Source organism: Moschus berezovskii, chromosome 11 (assembly GCF_049115385.1).
Source record: "Moschus berezovskii isolate FMDL1 chromosome 11, NW_MosBer_1.0, whole genome shotgun sequence".
Classification (NCBI taxonomy): Eukaryota; Metazoa; Chordata; class Mammalia; order Artiodactyla; family Moschidae; genus Moschus; species Moschus berezovskii.
In genome coordinates, this window is record NC_142470.1 from 41281617 (window position 1) to 41305121 (window position 23505).

General features: G+C 35.8%; 1 protein-coding gene across 1 annotated transcript; it reads right to left on the reverse strand.

The window, feature by feature from the left end:
* Positions 1–837: 837 nt before the first annotated feature.
* ETAA1 (ETAA1 activator of ATR kinase) lies at positions 838–17573 on the reverse strand. Its single transcript, XM_055399915.2, has 6 exons — positions 17226–17573; positions 15647–15775; positions 15311–15387; positions 11431–11543; positions 9135–11173; positions 838–3488 (listed from the first exon to the last, which is right to left on the reverse strand). The coding sequence occupies exons 1-6, from the start codon at positions 17446–17448 to the stop codon at positions 3361–3363; spliced, it is 2709 nt and encodes a 902-aa protein (XP_055255890.2). The 5' UTR covers positions 17449–17573; the 3' UTR covers positions 838–3360.
* Between the last annotated feature and the right edge of the window lie 5932 nt (positions 17574–23505).

The following is a 23505-nucleotide window of genomic DNA, read 5'->3' on the forward strand; positions in this document are numbered from 1 at the left end:
ATCTACAATTATATAAAAGATTATTTCAGTGCTGCTTTGTCTAACTATGTATCTGTGAGACATGAGACTCTCCATATATTGGGTTGGGCAAAAAGTTCGTTTGGGTTTTCCTCTAACAGCATACAGAAAAACCTGAACAAACTTTTTGGTCAACCCAGTACTTCAACCATAACAATGTATTACAACAAATTAAATGCAGAATACCACTATTCTATACAGTAGGCATCTAACCAGAAACCTTAATTTTACTACCTGGATCAAAGTTTTACTAGAAACCTGGAGTATGCCATTACATCTTGGACTAAGCAAGTAAGTTTTCCTCAGTAGATTTAAAACTAGAACACTGCTTGAGTTCAAACTCCAGCTCCAACATCCAACTGTATGACCTTGAGAAAGTTACTTATTATGCTTATTTCAGTTTCCCTATTTGTAAAATGGCCTTTAAATGTAAATTTCTTAAAACCATTCACGGTAAATAAAACATTTAGCAACTGTTGTATCAATTTAGTAATTATGTCTTCTTCTTGATCCTGTTGATTTTAGTCAATGGACTTTAAAAGCAAACATAAAAATCTACCCCTAATGTACTCATTTATGAAGTCTAAGGGAAGGCATAAAGACGTAAGTTTGTTGCTTTGAATCTCACAAGTAATTATGATCACTACATCCGAGCAAGAATTGAAAACTACAATCATACTCCAGATAAGTGATCATTTATATGAATCAGTGTTAGGCTAAATTTAAACTGTTTCTAGAAACACATTCCAATTCTGAAGTTCAAGGAATCAGTCAAAATGCTTTAAGTAATGCTGCAAGACAGAATCTCTGACATCAGAATCCATTTAAATTCATTCAACATTTAATAAATGCCACTGAATATCAGCCACTGAATTTGGATAGACAGAGATGAATAAGATGCCTCTGTCCTTAGGAACTTTAAACTTATAGTGATAAGAGTATAACGATATAAGTAGTGTTTCCCAAGGTTTGGTACGTGCATGCGTTAACACTGTATGTAAGAAGCAATCCAAGTTTACCTCAGATCAGAGTTGACTAGATCAAGAATGGATAATGACAGACAGGCTCTATTCTGTAGATTTTCCTGCAATAATGGCATTCTTAGCATCGGTTTTTCTGCAGCCAACCGGATTTGCATAAATAGCAGCAGAGCTTGAGATGGACTGCCAGGCCTACCAGTTGCCCCTTCCTTGTGTGAAAACAGACCCCTATAGACTGGAAAAAGCCAAGTTAGAGACACTATCTGAACAGTCCTCCATATGCTCAGTAACAGGCCCTTCAACTTCTACCGTTTCCAACAATAGCTAAAGAAGAGGAATTAGTATGATAGAAAAGGAGAGGGTGAAGAGTATTCTCAGGCCTGGATTTGGTGAGCCACTCTTACAACTCGATAAGTACTGTAAGTTTGCCTTTAAAGAGAAAAGTGGTCACTTTAAAGAAACTGTTAAGGAAATAGCATAGGCTGTATTGAGAACATGATAAAATTACAGAAGAGATACAAATTAAGTTTTAGAAATATTACTAGAATGCATATACAACTGAATTAACACATAAGGCATTATAGAATTGTATCTTGTATCTACAAAAGATACAAGAAATAAGTACCACAATGATCAGAGAAATCAATTCCAGTAAGGATGAAAGTGAAAGTGAAATTGCTCAGTCGTGTCTGAATCTTGGAGAGGACTATGGACTATACAGTCCATGGACTTCTCTAGGCCAGAATACTGGAGTGGGTAGCCTTTCTCTTCTCTCGGGATCTTCCCAAACCAGGGATCAAATCCAGGTCTCCCGCATTGCAGGTGGATTCTTTACCAGCTGAGCCATAAGGGGAAGTAAGGATGGTAGGGTACAAGTGTCAAAGAAATAGAAACTTACTGGGCTGAGTTTTCACAACTGGACAGAATAGGCTAAAGGCATTCTAGAGAAATCAGGTGGTGGGCGGAAGGAGCTTAAGTAAACAAAAGCAGAGATAAATACCAAAGGATAGTAAGAACACAGTGAAGTTATTTTAGAAAAAGATAAGATTCTCCGCTCTTCATTCTCTTACATAGAACAATCACCTGCGTTTATGTTCTTTCTAATAAGAGCCTTAGACAAAAAATACACATTACCTAGAATGTGTTATATATGAAAATACAATTTTAAAAATGACGTATCTCTGTATAGGTCAAAATAATGGTGAACACCCTCCGAGGTATGTTATATCTATAACTTTCGTCATGCCTCCTAAAGCCATTTGGGATAAACAAAGCATTCTTACCACCCTTATGCCCTCATCTTAGACTGTTTTTACTTCTGGCTTAGACAGACAAAAACAGATAATAGAGAAGAATAAGCAAAGTCAGTGAATTAATCAAAGGAAAATTACAAAGTTATAGGAAAACTGAAGAGATTCTTTTTATATCCTGATTCTTTAATATAAGAAACAATCAGCATTATTATCAAAGTCTCTTAATGTATTTTACTTTTAGTTTTATACTACAATTAATGCTCCCACAAACAAGTTATTTTATGTACTAATTAATACTCTGAAGCAAATGATACCATTTGACTAGGTATTCATAAGAATGAAAGAAACCTTTCTAATCCAAGCACGAACTTGCCTGTGACTTTCCAAATAAGAGTATTCATCTCTCACATACAATGAAATTAGACCAGATGATCTCTAAAGTTTCTGATAGTTCTAAATGTTAATGACACTACACTACTTATATAGCCAATACACATTCTTTTTTTCTAAAGTTCTTAAATCAGGATCTTCCCTAAAAATGGTGTGAAGTTTCCAAAATGCATTACATTTTAGAAAATTTTAAATTAACATCTGTTACAGACTAGGAATTGAAGAGAGTAATTTCTTACAAATAAAGTGAAGTCCTTTATTTCCTACCATCCATGTTCCTAAGAATATGAAAGTATTAATTAAAATTCAGAAATGTATAAAAACTTTAAGGAACAGTTACTGAAAACAATAACAAAAAATTCTATTAGTAGGTTGAAGTTTTGTATTAGGAAAACACTTAACAATAAAAAATTAAGGAGTTTTGGGATGACCCTCTGTAATCACAGTATTTAAAAATAAAACTACTTCCCTCTACATAATTCTACTACATAACTGCTAACTTTCCTGAACTTCCAAAACTTACATGCAATTAACTTCAATATACATCTGCAAGGAAAGGTTTCATCGACCACGTAAACACTGATTTATTAAATACAGTAGAAGTCCGTGCTTTATAACTCAGCATTAAATTTCTCATGGAGAAATCAAGAAAATATTTCCTATCATAGATAGTTATTAACTGTCTTTGTTATCTCCCAAGTAACATTTCATTAAAGAAATCAAGTTAAGTGGGAGCTGCCTTTCTTTACAGATGATGCCTGTGCTTTGGCCATTCTTCGAACCAGCGCTGCTTGTCTTTTTCTCTGAATTTCTTCTGGAGAATACTTTCTATTTTTCTCTTCTTCTTCTAAAAATGAAACCAAATATAGATATTAGTTTTAAAGACTACAAAATCATTCTGAGTGAGTTTTAATTTTTACTTTTTCATTACTCAGATCTGCCACACTGGTTTTGTTATTGGGCTTCCCTGGTGACTCAGATGATAAAGAATTTGTCTTTGGTTTTGTTACTCAACCATGTTGTTGCCGTTTAGTTGCTAAGTCCTGTGGGACTCTTGTGACCCCATGGACTGTCGCCTGTCAGGCTCTGTCTATGGGGTTTACCAGGCAAGAATACTGGAGTGGGTTGCTATTTACTTCTCCAGGGGATCTTCCTGACCCAGGGACTGAACCTGCATCTCTTTTGTCTCTAGCATTGGCAGGAGGATTCTTTACCACCTAGCCATCAGGGGGGCCCATCCTAAACTATTAAGTATAAGACTACAAATGCAGATACAGTACAAGGCTCCAAGTCAAAATGAAATTAAGAACTGATCAATCTGTTTGATGTACTCTTCTCACCGGGTGATAAATTGATTTAAAACTCTACATTTTGACTACCCGGCAAATAATTCTTATGAACAAATGGCACCTAATTTATATAACCAATAAATGAATATATTTTAAAAACAAACTGGAATTTTAAATGTTATATAGATAGTAATAGAAAAGTTGTCAAAATAAAATGAATTAGATATTAATAATACTTCAAATAGTATATTTTTACTATAAGATAACTGATGTTAATATTCCTACTCCTACATTTTTTCCCTCTATAGATCTCAAAGATTTTCATTTCAGCTGTTTAGAAAAAATATTTTGGAGTAATAGAGTGAAACCTATCATGTCAATAAACATAAAATTCACTGTCAAATACTGCATTTTTAGATGGAGGATATATTTTCTATAAACATTGAAAAGTTATTTCAAGGAGCAGGATGTCTGCATAAAATTTTCAATATGAAAAATTTTAATTTTCAATATGAAATCTTTTTACAAAATGTGAAGCATTCTGATATATTTTTATACAACATACTATGAAATGAAAAATGTGTCTTAAATTTAACACAACAAATTCTGCCTCTACCAAAATTCTGAGTTCTAATGAATTTAATTCCATAGTTAAGTCACTCTGAGCTAAAATATTAGATTATGTAATGCTACTAAGAATCAGATTTCAAAATTTTAGCCAACATTTTTTCATTTAATGTTCTAAAATCAAGACCATCATCCAAATACATATTTAAGTGACTGTGTATTGGTGAAACTGCATATGTTGTAAAATTTACCCTTTAAAGAAGTAAATAAGAATCAGCAGTACTGTTAACAAGAGAAATAGTATCTACAGTGACATCTACAGAGATTCAGAATATAGTTGCTATAAGACATTTCTCTTGTTAACCAAGGTAGATATTTACCCAAAATATATCATCACTCTCTCCTTCCGTCCCCAGTATAATCAGAAATGTGAGAGGGTGCTCAGAGTAAGAGATATATATCTCAAATTCGCCAGGTGTTGCCTTTTACTTTCTAAATCAATTATCTTACAGACTGCAGCTATTTTTTTTAATAGAAAGATACAACATACTTTTAAATTAGCTTGACTAATTTATTATTTTAGCCTGAAAACCACAAGAAACTCAGATCATACACATAATTTACATTCAGTTGACTATAAATTTAGGAGGAAAATAGGTTAACAATCCATGGCAGAGTAGAACATAGCTCCCTAAAACTGGCACCTCAGCTGGTTATGTGGTATTCTACAAATTAATTTCAAAAGATACAATAAAGTCACATATGGAAAATTTGATTTTGGAAGAGTCATTCATTTCTTCAATAAAAATACATAGCAAGGGCTCCAACTATTGGCAAGTGACAAAACAAAAATGGCTCTTTCAAATCTTAATCCTGAAGCAGGGGTGAAACACTTTTTTTTTTTTTCAGTTGTTGCTTAGTCACTAAGCCGAGTCTGACTCTTGCAACCCTGTGGACTGTACTCTTCCAGGCTCCTCTGTCAATGGGATTTCCCAGGCAAGAATACTGGACTGTGTGGCCATTTCCTTCTTCAGAAGATCTTCCCGACCCAGGGATCCAACCTGTGTCTCCTGCATTGGCAGGCAGATTCTTTATCACTGAGCCACCAGGGAAATCCTTTTTTTCAGTAAAAGACCCCAAAATATGTTAACCTTTAAGAGGCATAGGATCTCCTGTGGCAACTATTCAGCTCTGTCACTGCAGCATGAAAACAGCCATGGACAACACATATAAATAAATGATGTGGCTGTGTTCAAATAAAAGTTTGTTTCTGGACAATGAAACATGAATTCCACATAGTTTTCAAAAGGTATTAAGTATTATTGTTCTTTTGATTTTTTCAACCATCTAAAAAGTGAAAATCACCTTAATATGCTGGCTGTACAAAAAAGAGGCCATATAGACTGGATTTGGACAGGTCACAATTAGCCAAATCTAGCTTAAAACAATGAGGTAGTTAGAAGTCCCCCCTGCCCCCAAAGGTATTTGCTGAAGAGCAGCTTGCTACACCAAAGCAAAAGGAAATGGAAACAATAGAAAACGTCAACAAGGTTAATATTAATTAGAATACTAGGTACTATCAATAAACTTAACAGGAAAACTATAAAGTAAACTGAAAGACTCTATCTATAAAAAAAAATGCTGATAAGATAGCAGACAGGAGTTTCAGAGAAACTCACATATTCCAGAGAGACTTAGTCTTTAATGGAATTACAAGTATAATTAAGTTAATTCACACTGGAAGAATGACTCAATTAACTGTACTTACTTAAATAGAGACTTAAATATTTGAAACTACTATCAATTGACAACAATTTTAAAGTTTCAAAATATCTAGTTTGGGTGATAACGTAGCATATTCATTGTCAGTATTGATAAAAGTATAAATTGATGTATTTAGGGGTAAGATTTAAAGATCTCCATCAGCATTTAAAATATTCTTTACTGCAGGATGCTTTGGGCTGGTGCACGGGGATGACCTGGAGGGAAGATATGGGGAAGAGGGAGGTGGGAGGGGGGTTCAAGAGGGGGAACACATGTACACCTGGGGAGGATTCCTGTCAATGTATGGCAAAACCAACCAATATATTAATGTAAGGTAATTTTCCTCCAATAAAATAAAAAAAATAAATAATATATTCTGAATCTTATATCAATTTTCAAATAGACACAATCTCATGAGCATGTGCAAATTTATGTAGAATATTCACTGGCAGACTGGACTGCTTATAATGCAAAAAACTACAATCAAACTAAACCTCCATCAATAGAGAAACAGATAAATTATGATATCATCCATACAACTACATACTACGTAGAGATTCAAAGGACTAAAGCAAATCTCTATATACTATCAGGAAAAAGACAGTTACGATACATTGCTGCTGCTGCTGCTAAGTCACTTCAGTCGTGTCCGACTCTGTGTGACCCCATAGACGGAAGCCCACCAGGCTCCCCCGTCCCTGGGATTCTCCAGGCAAGAACACTGGAGTGGGTTGCCATACAATACATTAAGTGAAAGCAAAATCAAGCTGCCAAAAGTCTGATATATAATTACATCTATTTAAATAAATGAATAGGTACACACACACCACCCTTCACCCTGACGTTTTTATACTTGTAGGAAATGCTATTAACAGGGGCTTTCCCTGAAAAATCTTTGGAGAAAAGGAGAAATAGAGGATTTACCTTTTTATGTCAAGTTAACTTATACTCTTTATTTTTAAACAATAACCTATTACTGGTTGCAAATTTTTTAAAAGTGAGGGATCACTTATCAGAAAAGTTGTAGTGATAATGCCAACAAAAGCATCATTTAGAATCTAAACAGAAAACAATCTAATATTAAAAGAAACTAAAAACTTCATTACCATACTAACATTGATCTACACAATAGATAAAATTCCTAATGTTAGCCTCAAGTGAGGGAGACTGATTAAAAAAAATCAATAATTACAAGCCAGCATAGTAAATGGTGTAAAACAAGTTAGCACGGGCTACTGGCAAAACTGAGAAAGCAAACCAAAATCATTCTGAGTAGTTCGAAACACATTGTGTTTAAGAGATAAATGGAAACCAGCTAGCAGATCTGGTGTATGCATGTGGGGGTACAAGGTTTCTGTTGAAGAGCACTGGGCATTAAGAAACACACACAGTTATGCCAGAAATATTCCCTTTTAAAAATTATTACAGTATCAGTGAATGACAGACTTTTCAAATTATATTGTATAATGTTCACTCAAATATTTATTAAACATATTCTAAATGGCAGCTGCTGGTAGGCCGAGGTTCACTGATGAGACAGATGGTAATCAATATCTGATTGCAAACTGTGACAAAAGAAATTAAGGAAATAAAAGAGAGATGACTGAAAATAACAGGAAAGCATTTATAGACTGTTGAAGGCAGTAGTGTTAGCTGGGAATAGCAAAGTTCCTGAACTAGAGAAGAACCTATTCTCTTTCAGGAACTCAAATACAGCTGGTATAGCTGAAGTCTAGTAGGTAAGGCAAGAAAAAAGAGAACAGGCAGGTTATAGAGACAGTCCAGGCTTGCAGATCAGGGTGTAAATTAAGATTTTATTTGAAATATGATGAGCAGTGCCTGAAGCTTGTTTTCAAGCAGAGAAATGCCAAATATGTCTACTTGCTTTTTATTTTTTTTTTTTACCTTGTTTTAAAAGATGACTCTGCTGTTTGGAGACTAGAAATGAGAGGGAACAGGTAGAAGAACTGCAGCAGTCCAGTCAGAAAATGTTGGCTTGCATAAGGGTGGTACAGCAGAGAGTGAGAAAAATGGACAGTTTTGAGATACATTTTTTGAAGTAAAAACAATGGAACTTGAGAGATAGAAAGGAGAATTGGAGGAAAAGAAAAACTGGAAAGAATCAAAGATCACAAGATGTGCTAAATAAGTAAATAACAACTCTAACCATCATAACTAACAGTTTTATATCAGATAGTATTCTAGCAAAGGCATTTAATTAGAATGCTCAGAGAAGGCAATGGCAACCCACTCTATTCTTGCCTAGAGAATCCCTTGGACAGAGGAGCCTGATGGGCCGCTGTCCATGGGGCCGCACAGAGTTGGACATGACTGAAGCGACTCAGCATGCCTGCATGCATTGGAGAAGGAAATGGCAACCCACTCCAGTATTCTTGCCTGGAGAATCCCAGGGACATAGGAGCCTGGTGGGCTGTCGTCTATGGGGTTGCACAGAATTGGACACGACTGAAGCGACTTAGCAGCAGTAGCAGCAAACCTTCACATAGTGTTCTGCTTAAAATAGACAATTACTCAAAATTTTAAAACAGTGAGGTATTTCAGTGAACACAAGGACTCTCATACAGTAATACATATATGCATAAGTAAAATTTTCCAGGAAATAATTCAGAAAAGACTCAACACATATTTATTGACTGTCAACTATAATAGTCACTGTATTACATGTTGGCAAAGAATTCAATGCAGTCTTTTAAAAACACAAACCACCCAGTGTTTGTATATTCCAGCATCATTATTTGTAAGAATCACTTTAAGACTTCCAAACGTCGCAGAACAGTCTTTAACATATGTCATGCAAATTCAACACAACAAAGAACGAGTCTATTTTTCAAAGAACACTATTTCATACATACCTTTTGAAGGTTGTTTCAAAGGTTCAGAAAATTTCACCGAAGACTGCTGTTGAACAGCCTTCCCAGATAACGGGTTGACAGTTTTTTCTTTCTCTAAACCCTGTGCAATTTTGGTACCAGAAATACTTCCTGTTACAGAACTGTTATTAAACGGGGAAAGCATCGGACAATTTTTCATCTTTGCAAACACGTACTCAGACAATCTAGCTGCTCTGTTAAAGTCACTCCGAGCTTCACCTGTTAGGGTTCTACTGGATAGATGTAGGGTACTCAATCTCTTCTTAGAAGCAGCAATTTCTGTACTCATATGTGAACTCACATTCAAACTTGAACTTCCCGTAAGAACCGATTTAGAACTATTCACTTGTTTTGGTACATCAGTGTTGTTCTGAGGGACATGCAGATTACTGATCTGACAGTCTGAGTTCTTAGAGTATATACTCAAATTTGTCGTGGCACCTAAAAAACCTGGAGAATTTCCATACATTTCCTCTCTCTCCATCTTCACTGATTTATTTATTAGTAAGTTATTTGTCAATGAAGATGTCTGCGCTGAAATGCTGTTCAGATTCAGGTGCTTTGACTGCATCAACTGACTTCCTTGTTTAGGTGTAGTAAACACGTTTTTGGCTCCATATTTAGAACTATTATTGATCCCAAGTACACTTTCTGATGTCTTGCTGTCAACTCTAATATCTTGCTCCTGAGTTAGTCTTTCAATATCATCACATGCCTGGTATAGTATATCATCATCTACGTCATCTGCTTCCCAGCTATTCTCTAACTGATGACATGCTTTAACAATTTCATTGGTAAATGATGGATCATTCCAATCATCAAAGAAAGAACCTAACTTTAATCCATTAGTCTGATTTGGGTTCCAAACACTGGTTGTATTGCCCAAAGTTGCTGAGCCAAAAGGCTTGACATTAGCAGGCACTTTCAAAGACTGATTAAAAATGGACTTATTAGAACATCCTGGTTTCAAAGCAGATTTCTTTTCAGAAGCATTTACTTTAGAATTAAATTTAGTATGAATATTTTCATTTACTTTTGTCAGATTAGATGCAACTGCACAGTCTTGAATTTTGTCTTGATCAAAAACTATATTAAAAGATTTCTCCAATTTCATTTTATTTCCAGTGGCTGATAATTTATTTGGTTTATCATTTGGCTTTGGTGAAAATCTGTATTTTTCAACATCTGTTAATTCACTGTTCCATGTATTTGAAGGAAGACCTTGTAAAATTTTTGAATCTCTTAACTTGGCATCTAGACTTGTATTCATTCCTGACTTACTTTTATCCTCTTTACTGTTAAAGGAACAAATTTCCTTTTGATCAGCAATTTGGACTGTTTTAGGAGCAGGGAACAGCCCAGACATTTCAATATTCTGCATAACAAAAGGTTCATTGCTTAGTAAGTTTTCCCAATCATCCTCAAAATCACTGGTAGTAAAAGTATCAATGTGCTTATTAAAAGTTCCTGTTTCCTTAGTACAACAAGTCACATATGATTTTGTCATTCCAGGATTATTGACTTGATGAGAAAGTGATCCTAGGGTTTTACTTGGCAGATTTTCAGTGACCACAGATTCATTAGTAATGATTTTCTCCTCTTTCAAAGTGTTTTTCTTTCCAAAGGTAGTATTACTGGTTTTCAAGAAAGCATCTGACAAATCTTGGCTTAACTGTCCACTACATTTCTGAGTAGAACCATCAAACATGGCAATAAAGGCTGCTTCAGCATTTTGGTCAAACGGCTTCTGACTGCTGGTGTGATCATTTACCACAGATATCTTGGTGTTTTCTTTCACTGGCTTCTTTATTAGAGCCTTATCTCTTTCAGGAACTATATCACACAGTAACTGCATCTGTACATTATCTCTATAATTATGTGAAGTCTCTGCTTCTGAAATCATCTGGATAAGATCATGATTTCTCTTGTTTTGCTCTTGAATCACATCCAGCTCTTCCATGTTTTTATCAAATTGCTTAGCTAATTTCATAAGTTCTTCCTCTTGATTTTGTGATTTTAACCTATTAAACAAATATTTCAAAAATTATGTAGATATTCTGAAAGTCATAAATACTCAACTTTTATTTAACATATTTTAATGTTAAAACTCACAAATTTTAACACATCCTGACATTATAAATAAGTTCAAAACTTTACATGTCAAAGTTAAGAATAATAAGTTATAACTATTTTGACATACACACACACAAAGCCAAAACAAAATACTAAAAATATTTACTTCACTGAATGTCAGAAAAACTGAAAAGTTTAAACTTACTTTGTGCAACTGAGTTTTGCTCTTGATTTTCCTTTTGCTACACTAGGAGTGCAAGGAATAGCAGTGTCACCAATCCACACGCCCAGCATGGAGTCTGTTGTTGGTTTCTCATCCTTTGGCACAAGGGCAAAAAAAAAAAAAGAGATGTGAAAGTACAAACACAACTAACCAAACAAAAACCCACTTTAATTATGTAGAATTATTTTCTTAAAGGATTAAATTCTGGTAAAGTGACAGCAATTCAACAAACTTCAAAACAATGAAAAGCTGGAGGATGGCAATAACAAGTTGCAAGAAGTGATCTACTTGCTTTAGGGAATGAAAACACTCAGAATTGGGAATTCCATATTTTAAAAAAACTTTTTTAAGAATTTAACTAGAAATGCATGTTAGTTTCTCAGTCCTGTCTGACTCTTTGCGACCCCATGGACTGTAGCCTGCCAGACTCCTCTGTCAATGGAATTTTTCAGGCAAAAACACTGGAATGGATAGCCATTCCCTTCTCCAGGGGACCTTCCTGACCCAGGGATCAAACCCAGGTCTCCTGCATTGATTGCAGGCAGATTCTTTACCATCTGAGCCACTGTGGAAGCCACTGCAGAATAGAAATACATATTCAGTAATAAAAGTACATATTTTTATCAAAAGAAAACTGATCAACTTATTTCAGTTGTCACAAGATATTGATAAAAATAAACGTTAGTACTAGAAATAAACTGTGCAGCAGGAATTATTAGAAATAAGAATAAAGAGATAAATATAGAGTTCTTTCTGTATTACCTGAATCTCCAAATTTTCCCTATTGCCATTATAATGTTTATCTAAGTTGGACAATCCATGCTGACGTGAACTGACAACACTTAGATAGAACTAAGAAAATTTAGCATTAAATCAGGACCAAGTTAGAGATAATGGCAAGATTAGAACTGATGCTGTGAATGAAGTAGGGAGAAGAACAAAATTAAGTAGAGAAAGTGGGCAAAGAAGTTTTAACCAGTATTAAGGCCAGAAAAAAGCCATTTTAGTCCTGCATGTTTCTTTTATACCTTTTAGTCACTTGATCATGCACAAAATTAGAGAATGAATTTATTATTAGTTACAAACCAAACCAACAAAATAAACAAGTTAATCATTTTCTACTCTATTTTTATAGTACCTGGAATGAATATAAACAAGCGACTGTCACACAAAATAATCTAATCACTAGATTACAGATTACTTGAAGGCAAGGACAGTTCCTATGATAACTCAGCATCTAGCAAAATGCTGAGCATGAAGATGTCAGTTCATGTTTCTACACTAGAAAGTTAGGTGATAAGTTGCCTATAACTTGGTACTTCAAAATCATCAGTCAATCAAGAAGTAGTTTTCTTAGATGTCCAATTGAATCTAGCAGTTTTCAGCTCTGCAAACACTCAAGAAAAGCAATAATTTTGATTTTAAACTCAATATAGCTTCCCTTCTGTTTCAACAATCTTGAATTTGGGAAGAAAACATTCTTAATAATTACAGATTTTTTGGGGTTCATTTACCAAGTAATTTTAAATTCACTCCATTTTTAGAGAATAAAAGTATAATAACTTTATATATCCAGTTATATAAGTATATGGGTCCTACATATGGTTTTTATATTTTTTGTAAATGTTACATTTTTAAAAATTCCTCATTAATAATTACATAGTACAATCCAGGTGCTGTAAAATGTATCTAAGCACATTAGTTCATTTAATTCTAGAGTATACTGTGCAGAGTTGTATAAAAATTATGGAAAAATATATACCATCTTCAAACAAACAACACTGAATGAAAAGTATCCCGAAGAAAGTAAAATGACTGATCAATTAGAATAAAAATGCAAATTAAAAAAAATGTCATCTCTGGAACTATTGCTGTTTGTTTAGTCCCCAAGTTGTGTCCAGCTCTTTGTGACTAAATGGACTGTGGCCCACCTGGCTCCCCTGTGCATGGGATTTCCCAGGCAAGGAAACTGGAGTGGGTTGCCATTTTCTACTCCACAGGATCTTCCCGACCCAGGGATTGAATCCAAGTCTCCTTAATAGGCAGGCGGATTCTTTACCACTGAGCCACCAGGAAAGCCCCATCAATTAAAATAAAAGTACAAATTTTAAAATATATCTCTGGAACTACTAAGGTGATTTAAATAATTATTTGAGGAGGTTAACTCACCTATGCCATTCTGGAACATGACAAGTTCCTAAACAGACCTTGATATTACCAAAGATTTATACGCTTTAAAAGTGCTCACTTGAAAGGGGTAAGATTTAAAAGCAACTAATTTAACTGTATTTTTTCTTATATATGTTTATCATTTGCATACTGCTGCCATTTCTTTATGTGAGCAATTATTTCTAGCCTACTTAAGTAAAGAGTCCAATAATTTACTTACCTTTTTTATCACTATTTAGGCTGGTCAGCCCAAACACATTTTATTATGCTTCTTTCATGTAAAATCAACAATTTAATGAAGATCTATTGCTAACTTATGTAGCAAGTAATATATGGCATAAATGCTATTTAACTAATGAACTCTATGTAAAATGTGTTTCTATGACATGCCAAAGATGGAAAGTAGAGCTAGTAGCAACAGAGCTCTTTTGACTGTGCTAGTTGTAATTTTGGATGTTTTACAGCCACTAAGAAAAACTTTATTTCCTGTCTCCTCCACCTGGATGATGATGATCCTTGTAACCACAGTTTGGGCCACTGCTATATATTGTTTATGGTCAACATACAGTCACTGTCTGAGGCCACTGTCTGAGGCCACATCAAGGAAAATACCATACTTCTTGTGAAGATAATAAACAAAAATTGGATGTTTTCTGGATTTAAATGTTGCTAATTAAGAAAAAAAAGAAAGAGATCCAGAGCAGAGAGTGACCTATTACTCAAGCATCACAAGAGCTGAAATAAAGAAGAAACTTTTGAACACAGTTCTTTTACAGGAAATAATTTAACTATCATACTTAATTTTAATATACCTAATATTTGTAGTAGTCTATAGTTCACAAACAATTTTTATCTAATTCAATCATCAATCATAACAATAATACAAGAAAGAGAGCAAGACAAGCAATAATTCTATTTTAATAACTAAATGAACTTAAGTTCAGATAGTTTAAGTGACTTGCTTGTATATGTGTGTATGCTCAGTCAAGTCCAACTCTTTGAGACCTCATGGACAGTAGCCACCGGGCTCCTATGTCCGTGGAATTCTCAAGGCAAACATACAGGAGAGGGTTGCCATTTCCCACTCCAGGGGATCTTCCTGACCAGGGACTGAACCGATGTCTCCTGCGTCTCTTGCACTGGCAAACATATTCTTTACCACTGCGTCACCTGGCAAGTCAAGTGACTTGCTTAGGGGTTGCCACAGAAGGCAGACTTAGTACTAAACCCAAATTCAGTTTTTTTCCACTCTAATGTTTCCTGATGATATTTTAAGTGAACAAGTAAGGAAGGCAGTTTCAACTGGGAAAACACTACAGACAGTTAATAATAATAAAAGATTTTGAAGTTTAAATTTTTATTGTCTGATTCTATTCTTTTAGTAACCTGAAAAATGACCATGTATTATTACATAACATTAAAAAAAAAATAAAAACAAGGCTCTAGTTAAAAATCATCTCTAAAAAATAAAACATATGCTTAGGAAAATGTATGTTCCCAACTTTACATTATGTTCCTTTTTTCAAAACATGTATTTCAGTGGTAGAAAAGGTAAAAGTAATCTGTGTTGCTCTGTTTTTGGAGAAGAGAATTGAATAAGACAAAATATTTTTCACATAAATGAACTACAAACAAAACTTACTGCCATATGTTTCACTGTTCTAAAATACACTATAAAATTACTCATATTTACCTGAGGAGCGATACGATTAACAATATGTGAGATCTCATCACTATCTGTGGTGTAAAGCTGCTTTTTTCTTCCTTTACCTAAAGAAACAAATTCATATAAATTATAAACAAAAATTAATTTGTAAAAGTATCAGTCACTTTTTAGAAAACAATTAGCATGGCTTAGATCACTAAGCACTCTGACATCACATGCCTATCACAGCAACAAAATCATTTAAGATTTTGGAAAAACATCCGCTGTATAAAAGTTCCTGATGTGAATACCTGACTGAAATTCTAAGGTTAAATCCTAATTAATCAAATATTCACCCAGATAAAACTGTTAATGACAAATTACCTAACTGTTTTGTCATTGGAGAATTTTGATCCCAAAAGATATCATTCTGTCCATCTGGATCATTGGGAGAACTGAAGGTAGATGACAATAAATCCATTTGCAGCATTCTCTTTGGTGTCTCATAGCATTCTATATAAAATAAGATTAAAATAACAATAATTGCATTCTAAAGGATTACTTTACTTCATAACACCCCAATGTTAAATACCTCAGCTAAATCACTTTTTATGTTCCAATTATAAAATTTTCTCCCAGTGATGACTATATTACTTTATCCACAACTGAAACGTTTGTTTCACATAAAAATCCCAGTAGTACTTTACAAACTTGACATTGTAAATAGTAAGTACTGTAAGACAATCTAATAGCTCTACTGGAAGGACTGATGCTAAAGCTGAAACTCCAATACTTTGGCCACCTCATGCGAAGAGTTGACTCACTGGAAACGACTCTGATGCTGGGAGGGATTGGGGGCAGGAGGAGAAGGGGACGACAGAGAATGAGATGGCTGGATAGCATCACCAACTCGATGGACATGAGTTTGAGTGAACTCCGGGAACTGGTGATGGACAGGGAGGCCTGGCGTGCTGTGATTCATGGGGGTCGCAGAGAGTCGGACACGACTGAGCAACTGAACTGAATAGCTCTATAAATGGACAATACTGGATAAGCTAGCCACTCCACTGGAACTCGGAGGCTTTTGGAACCACCTGTAATTTACAAACACATTTCAAAAATGAAAAACGTTTCAACAGAAACTTCAGAAAAATACATTTCAAAAATAAAGAAATGCTTCAACAGCAACTTCAGAAAAAGGCTGTGTTTAGCATCCTTTGGCCAATCCTACCCAATTTACACTAATTACTTCAAAAAACAATAGTGAGCCATTTGTTAAATTCTGTGAAATACCACTTTTTGTTTATTTTGCAATTGTTTTGTCAAAGTAAACTACAGACAAGGTAAAAAGCTCTATTTTAAGAATGCTCTAGGAAACAGCTCTTGTAAGTTTCAATTCCTACCAGGATTCATCAGCAATCTTCAAAGAAATGAAAACACCAAAAAGTGATCGGAATGATATATTTAGGGGCCCATAGTTTCCTACTTTGAGGTACTTTATAGAAAGGAACTTCCGGTTTATCCATAAGGTAAACAAAACATCACCGAGATCTTGAGAATACAGATAACTGTATTTCATATGGCCCGTTCACTAAAATCTGGTCAGGGCAAACAGTTTAAGGTGAAATAATCCCTCTAGGCATAACCTGAAGGCTTTAAAAGTTATTATTTCTCCTCGCTCTGCCACTGCTGATGCCTCGAGAAGCAGCGTAGAAATTAGCGTTCCTCCCTGAGGTAAAGCCCACAACTTATTCCTGTGGCAGGGGCGATAAGTGGTGGTCAAGTCTAACCCGGCAGTGCTCATACTCGGGGATGAAAGTCGTGAGGGAATATAGTCCGGTTAATTTTGAACTCTTGAGGGAGAAGCCCAGGGAAAGAAAACACGATTTCAGACTCCACCCCCACCCGGGGCTCTGAAGCTGAGGCGATAAGGCCCCGGGAGGCCCCGCTGCCCATGTCTCACCCTCGGGATTACTTTTACTGCACGAAGCGGCTAGTGGAGGCTGCTCTTGCTGCGGCAAGGGCCGGGGAGGCCTCTCTCCTGGCCCTTGGGGCCCCGAGCCGCGGGCCGCCCTCAGCCTCCTCTTTCCCGATTCGAACACCGAACTGCATTCTTCAGTCGCCATCGCTTTGCGCGGCGTTTGCTTCAGGCCAGGGCTGTCCCCATGTTTCCTTCGCCGACTCATGGCCCAGGACCCCCTCCGCCGGCAGCGATTTCTTTCACATTTTACAACGGCAGCAGTAAAGCAATGGAACTAAAACCGGGACGCCAAGCCAACGGCCGCCACCATTTTGGTCTGAGGGACGCTCGTAAGAGGAGGACGCTGATTGGCTGCGTCGGGACGAGGGGCGGGGCGACCAGGGTTTGGAGGCGCGCTTCCGCAGCCCGCGTCCGAGTCTGCTCTGTTCTGCTCGGATTCGTCCGCATTGGAAATGATTTAAGGGGTATTGGTCTGGCCACAGAGGCTCAAAGCTAGAGCATGCGAGGTGGAAAGAATCCTCTGGCACTTTTTTATTGGGTTTACAACTAGAATAACACATTACTCGGGTTCAGATTATTGTGGGTTTTAATTTTTGGAAAAAGAGGAAATATAAATAAGGAAGGAAGACAAAACTTCTTCCATAGATGTGGTATGTACATAGAAAATCAAACACGTAGGAAAAGTTATTAAATTAATAAATTAACAGAGTTGGTAATACAAAGTCAATATTCGAAGATCAATTATGTTTCAACAGATTAGTAATAAATGTTAACATTGGCGTTTTAAAGAAAGATGATTCATAGTAGCATACAAGATACCAGTTAATTAGGAATAAATTTAACCAGATGGTAACACTCCTACAGAGAGAATTATGAGATATTTTAAAAAGAAATTGAAGACCTAAATAAATGGAGAAATATTGCATTCATAGATTGCAAGACTCATTATTGATAGAAAACCTTTTTTTTTTGAAAGTCACTCAGTGGTGTCTAACTCTTTGGGACCCAGTAGACTGTGGCCTGCCAGGCCCCTCTGTCCATGGAATTGTGGTGTGGGTAGCTGTTTCCTTCCCCAGGGGATCTTCCCAACCCAGGTCTCGCGCATTGCAGGTGGATTCTGTTACCAGCTGAGCCACCAGGGAAGCCTAGGTATACTGGAGTGGATAGCCTATCCGTTGGCCAGCAGAACTTCCTGACCCAGGAATTGAACCGGGGTCTCCTGCATTGCGAGCAGATTCTTTACCTGCTGAATTACAAGGGAGATTCCCTCAAATCAAGTGCTATTTGATTACATATTGAATTGTAAAAGGTAAAATAGCATTCTATAAGATAATATATTGTTTTCATTACATAAAGTGAATTTTAAATTGAATGAAAAAGTCACAAACTGTACAGAAAATAATTAAAAATATGGCTACATTGAATTTGTAACTTGAGGACTTCTGCCTAACCAAAGACAACATTAAAGACAATCGAAAGCAAGTCACAGATTGGGAGAAGATATTACAATATGCAAAATTAAGGGCTCATGTATAAAACATACCAAGAACAGATATAAATCACTAAGGAAATGATTGACCACCATTAAGAAAAGTGGGTCAGATTTTTAGCAGGCTCTGCAAAAGAAAATCAAAGTGTTCAACAAACTTGTATAAAGGTACTCAGTCTTATTTGTAATGAGGAGGATGAAAATTAAAACGAGGATATGATACTCTTCTCAGGAGAAGGGCACAGCAACCCACTCCAGTATTCTTGCCTGGAGAATCTCCGATAGAGGAGCTTGGCAGGCTGTAGTCCATGGGGTCACAAAGAGTTGGACACCACTAAAGCTACTGAGCATGCATGCACATGATACTCTTCTACACCCATCAGAATGGCTAAAATTAAGGACTGACAATAGAGGTAACAAGGAAATAAAACTGATGAGACCATAGTCACTGCCCTGATTGCATCATGTGAGATAATGGACAGCCAGAGGCCCCAGCCAATGGAAACTGTCATAGTACTGCTGGTGATGGCATAACTTGGTTTATCAACTTGGAAAACAGTTTTTGATCTAGCAATCCCACTCCACATACTTGTGCATCAAGATACATTTTATAAAAGAATGCTTTTAGCAATTAAATTCAAAATTACCCTAAGCTGGAAGCCAACCAAATACCCTTCAACAGTAGAGTGGGTAAATATATTGAGCTGTATTTACTCAACAGAATGCTGCATAGTAATGAAAATGAAAAACTTTAGCTCCTTGTAACAAGAAAAACATATCTCATAAACTTCAGCAAAAGAAGCCAGATTCCCCACTCCTTCCTCCCCAAGAATACTATGTAACTCCATTTACATAAATTTCAACAGGCAAAATTAAACCATATTGTATAGAGCTTAAATGATAAAATTATAAAGAACAATCAAGGAAGGGATGACCATAATAGTCAGAATAATGTTACTTTGGGAAGGAGAGAAGGGGCAATGATTAGAAGCCAAGATGGAAGGAGAGTATCCAATAGTTTTGTTCATTGTCTTGTTCTAGTTGTTGATTTTGTGATAATTCATTGAGCTGAACATGTCATTTTATGTACTTTTCTGAATACATATTTATCAATAAAATGTTTTAAAATTTTAATGTAAGGCAAAAATCTTTATTTTCACTTAAAAAATGGTTTATATTTCTTTTTTGTAATTTGCTATTTTTGTTTTCAGTTTGGCTGACAGGAATCCTAAAACTAAATTGGAGGTACTATCAGTTATGTAAAACATTGTGGCGAAATAGTTCTTTTCTTTTTCCTCAGTACTTTACTTTCTACTATATTTCTGTTGCCATTTTTGCAGGAGAAGAGGGAGCCAGAGAACTGTCACATTCCAGGTCTGGTCCTAGGTCTGGAGCAAGTTCCTGGGATGGGTCAGTAAGTGAGTGTCTTTGACTTGGAGCAGGAAAGAATTCAAGAGCCAAAGTATTAATAAAGTTAAAACAAGTTTATTTAGAGTTACACATTTCACTGGCAGAAACCAGACCATCTCAGCTAGGTAATTTCATAGGTTAATGAGTGGGAGGAATACGCTAATTATTTGGGGGAAAAGGAGCAGATTTCCAGGAATTGGGTCACCACTCACTTTTTGGCCTTTTATGGTCACTCTAGGAACTGTCATGGCACTTGCCATGGCATTGGTGTCCTTTAGCTTGCCCATGTATTACAATGAGTCTGTAATGAGGTTCAAGATCAACTAGAAGTCAGATCTTTCACCATCTTGGGCCTAATCAGTTTTTGTAGTAGTCTATGTCATTCTTTTGACAGTTCTGCCCTGCTCCCTTCCTTCCAGTCTCACCACAATTATTTGTAATCTACATATTTTAAAGCCATTATTAGTTTTACATTATTTATTTATATATAACTGGATATGACTGCTTGGGAGGTCACATCTCTTAAAATTCAAATTAATTTCTTGAACTTCCAGTTGTTTAAAGTAATAGGAATATTTCAATTATTTTCTGCGGTCTCTCCTACCTCTCAACTGACCAAGAATTCCAGAAGCAAAATTTTAAAAACTCAAATGTCCATTATAATACTTTCTTAAATAAGTGGCATCATAGCTATCTAAGACTAAATTTATCCTAAAACTACCTAACTCATACTGAGAAAATAGTTGAAGGTATTTGAAGAATTTAATAATGCCTATTGGAGCAATAACTATGTGGTAATCCTTTAAAGCATATTAATACTGAAAATAAAATAGCAATGAATAATTTCCCATAACTGTCCAAATTCTATAATGCCCAAGTAACTCTTATAAAAAGGAACAACTCAAGCTCAAAAAACAGACATATGTTCTTACCTTAGTAGCCCCAGGATGGCTATAATCTATAATCATTATGTGGTAGGAAACTATCATAAGTTTTAGTTTTAAAGTTACTTAATTCACACAATCTGTTCCAGTTCTAAATGTAGTTCAAAATAAATATGTTTCCTGAATATAGCTCCAAGTGAATTACAGTACAACTAACTTCTGGAGAGAATATTTTAATAAAAGGTAAAACTTGTAGACATCTGAATGCAATGTGATCCAAAAGACCAAAATAGCATTTCAAGGCATTTGAATAACATGTACATAGAAGTGTGTTTTAGTACAATTAAAAATTGTTATAATAAATCAGAGTTAAACTCTGAATTGTTTTACCTGCATAAATTATCCATAAGTTTAACAGTGATTATTCAGTTCAGTTCAGTCGCTCAGTTGTCTCCGACTGTTTGTGACCCCATGAATCACAGCACACCAGGCCTCCCTGTCCACCACCAACTCCCAGAGTTCACTCAAACTCACGTCCATCGAGTCGGTGATACCATCCAGCCACCTCATTCTCTGTCGTCCCCTTCTCCTCCTGCCCCCAACCTTTCCCAGCATCAGAGTCTTTTCCAGTGAATCAACTCTTCACATGAGGTGGCCAAAGTATTGGAGTTTCAGCCTCAGCATCAGTCCTTCCAATGAACACCCAGGACTGATCTCCTTTAGAATGGACTGGTTGGATCTCCTTGCAGTCCAAGGGACTCAAGAGCCTTCTCCAACACCACAGTTCAAAAGCATCAATTCTTCGGCGATCAGCTTTCTTCACAGTCCAACTCTCACATCCATACATGACCACGGGAAAAACCATAGCCTTGACTAGACGGACCTTGGTTGGCAAAGTAATGTCTCTGCTTTTTAGTATGCTATCTATGTTGGTCACAACTTTCCTTCCAAGGAGTAAGCGTCTTTTAATTTCATGGCTGCAATCAGCATCTGCAGTGATTTTGGAGCCCCAAAAAGTAAAGTCTGACACTGTTTCCACTTTTTTCCATCTATTTCCCATGAAGTGATGGTTCCAGATGCCATGATCTTTGTTTTCTGAATGTTGAGCTTCAAGCCAACCTTTTCACTCTCCTCTTTCACTTTCATCAAGAGGCTTTTGAGTTCCTCTTCACTTTCTGCCATAAGGGTAGTGTCATCTGCATATCTGAGGTTATTGATATTTCTCCCAGCAATCTTGATTTCAGCTTGTGCTTCTTCCAGCCCAGCGTTCCTCATGATGTACTCTGCATATAAGTTAAATAAGCAAGGTGATAATATACAGCCTTGACGTACTCCTTTTCCTATTTGGAACCAGTCTGTTGTTCCATGTACAGTTCTGACTGTTGCTTCCTGTAAACTTTGCAAAATCATGCTTAATTATAAATTATTTGAACAATTTTTTTTTTCAGAAAGAATAAGTTAAATATTATTTCAAAAAGTTCAAAATAGAATGTAGCAGAATCTATTTAAAGATGGACTTGGGAGCTAAAACATTTTAGTGATTCATTCGAACCTGAGACAAATTATAGTGGACACTGGCTGTCGTTTGAAATTATTTTTTAAAAACTTTTCATGGCTCACTATTTTATAAATATCCAAAAGTTTAGAAAATATGGACCATATTTGTTGTCTTTCCTACCCATAATCCAGGATCACCTCTGTTTTACCAGTTTCCTCTATTTCCTTATCTCTCATCTGGCCAGTACATATTCCTTGCTGGACTCAAATTTTGGATCAACCATGCACTAGCTCTCTTAGCTTCTACCTCTGAGTTATTATGTTGGAGAGGTTCCCAACTGTGCCACGAAGAATCTGTAGTCATCAGGAGCTTTGAATGTCACGTGATAAAGTGACAAATCTCACTGAGTAGGAGAACTCATGCTTTTGTCCTCCAAAATAGAGATTCCAAAGTTCTATCACTTTCTATTAAAGAGTATAAAGAAAATTAAGGGAAATGATCAGTTTAATTACTAAGAATGGGCTTATGATAAATCTTACCTAAAATTTTACGACGGAATAAATAAGATATAAAGGTTTCAGCAATCACTCTATAGTACTCAACGTGCTTCCTGAAATCTTCACCACAATGAAGATAATGAATACAACCATCACCCCCAAAAGTTTCCTGTCCTCCTTTGTATTACTTTTGTTTGTAATACATAAGTTTATATATTGATAATTCACCTGTGATTAATGGTTGAGTTTAATAATCAGCTCACAAAATTCCTGAAAATTTAATACTCAGCTCTTGAGAGTTCTTCTGAGTTGGTTAGAGCATACCACTGATTTCTTTGTGTCTCGTGCTCCTTTTTCCAGTTTAAGTAACCTCATTTCCTTCAGCATTTCCTCATCTTGCCTGTTTTTTCAAACTTTTCATCAGTTTTAAGCCTCTCAATTCAGAGATTGCTCTCAGAAGTGGACTATAGGTTACAGGCTTAAA

What these genes read in the sequence shown, in the direction of transcription:
- ETAA1 (XM_055399915.2), bottom strand. Translation starts at nt 17,448, where the DNA reads ATGAGTCGGCGAAGGAAACATGGGGACAGCCCTGGCCTGAAGCAAACG. An exon ending in CAGTAAAAGTAATCCCGAGG is followed by an intron (nt 15,776 to 17,225) that starts GTGAGACATGGG and finishes TATTTTATATAG; the next exon opens with AATGCTATGAGACACCAAAG. An exon ending in TTAATCGTATCGCTCCTCAG is followed by an intron (nt 11,544 to 15,310) that starts GTAAATATGAGT and finishes CTTGTGCCAAAG; the next exon opens with GATGAGAAACCAACAACAGA.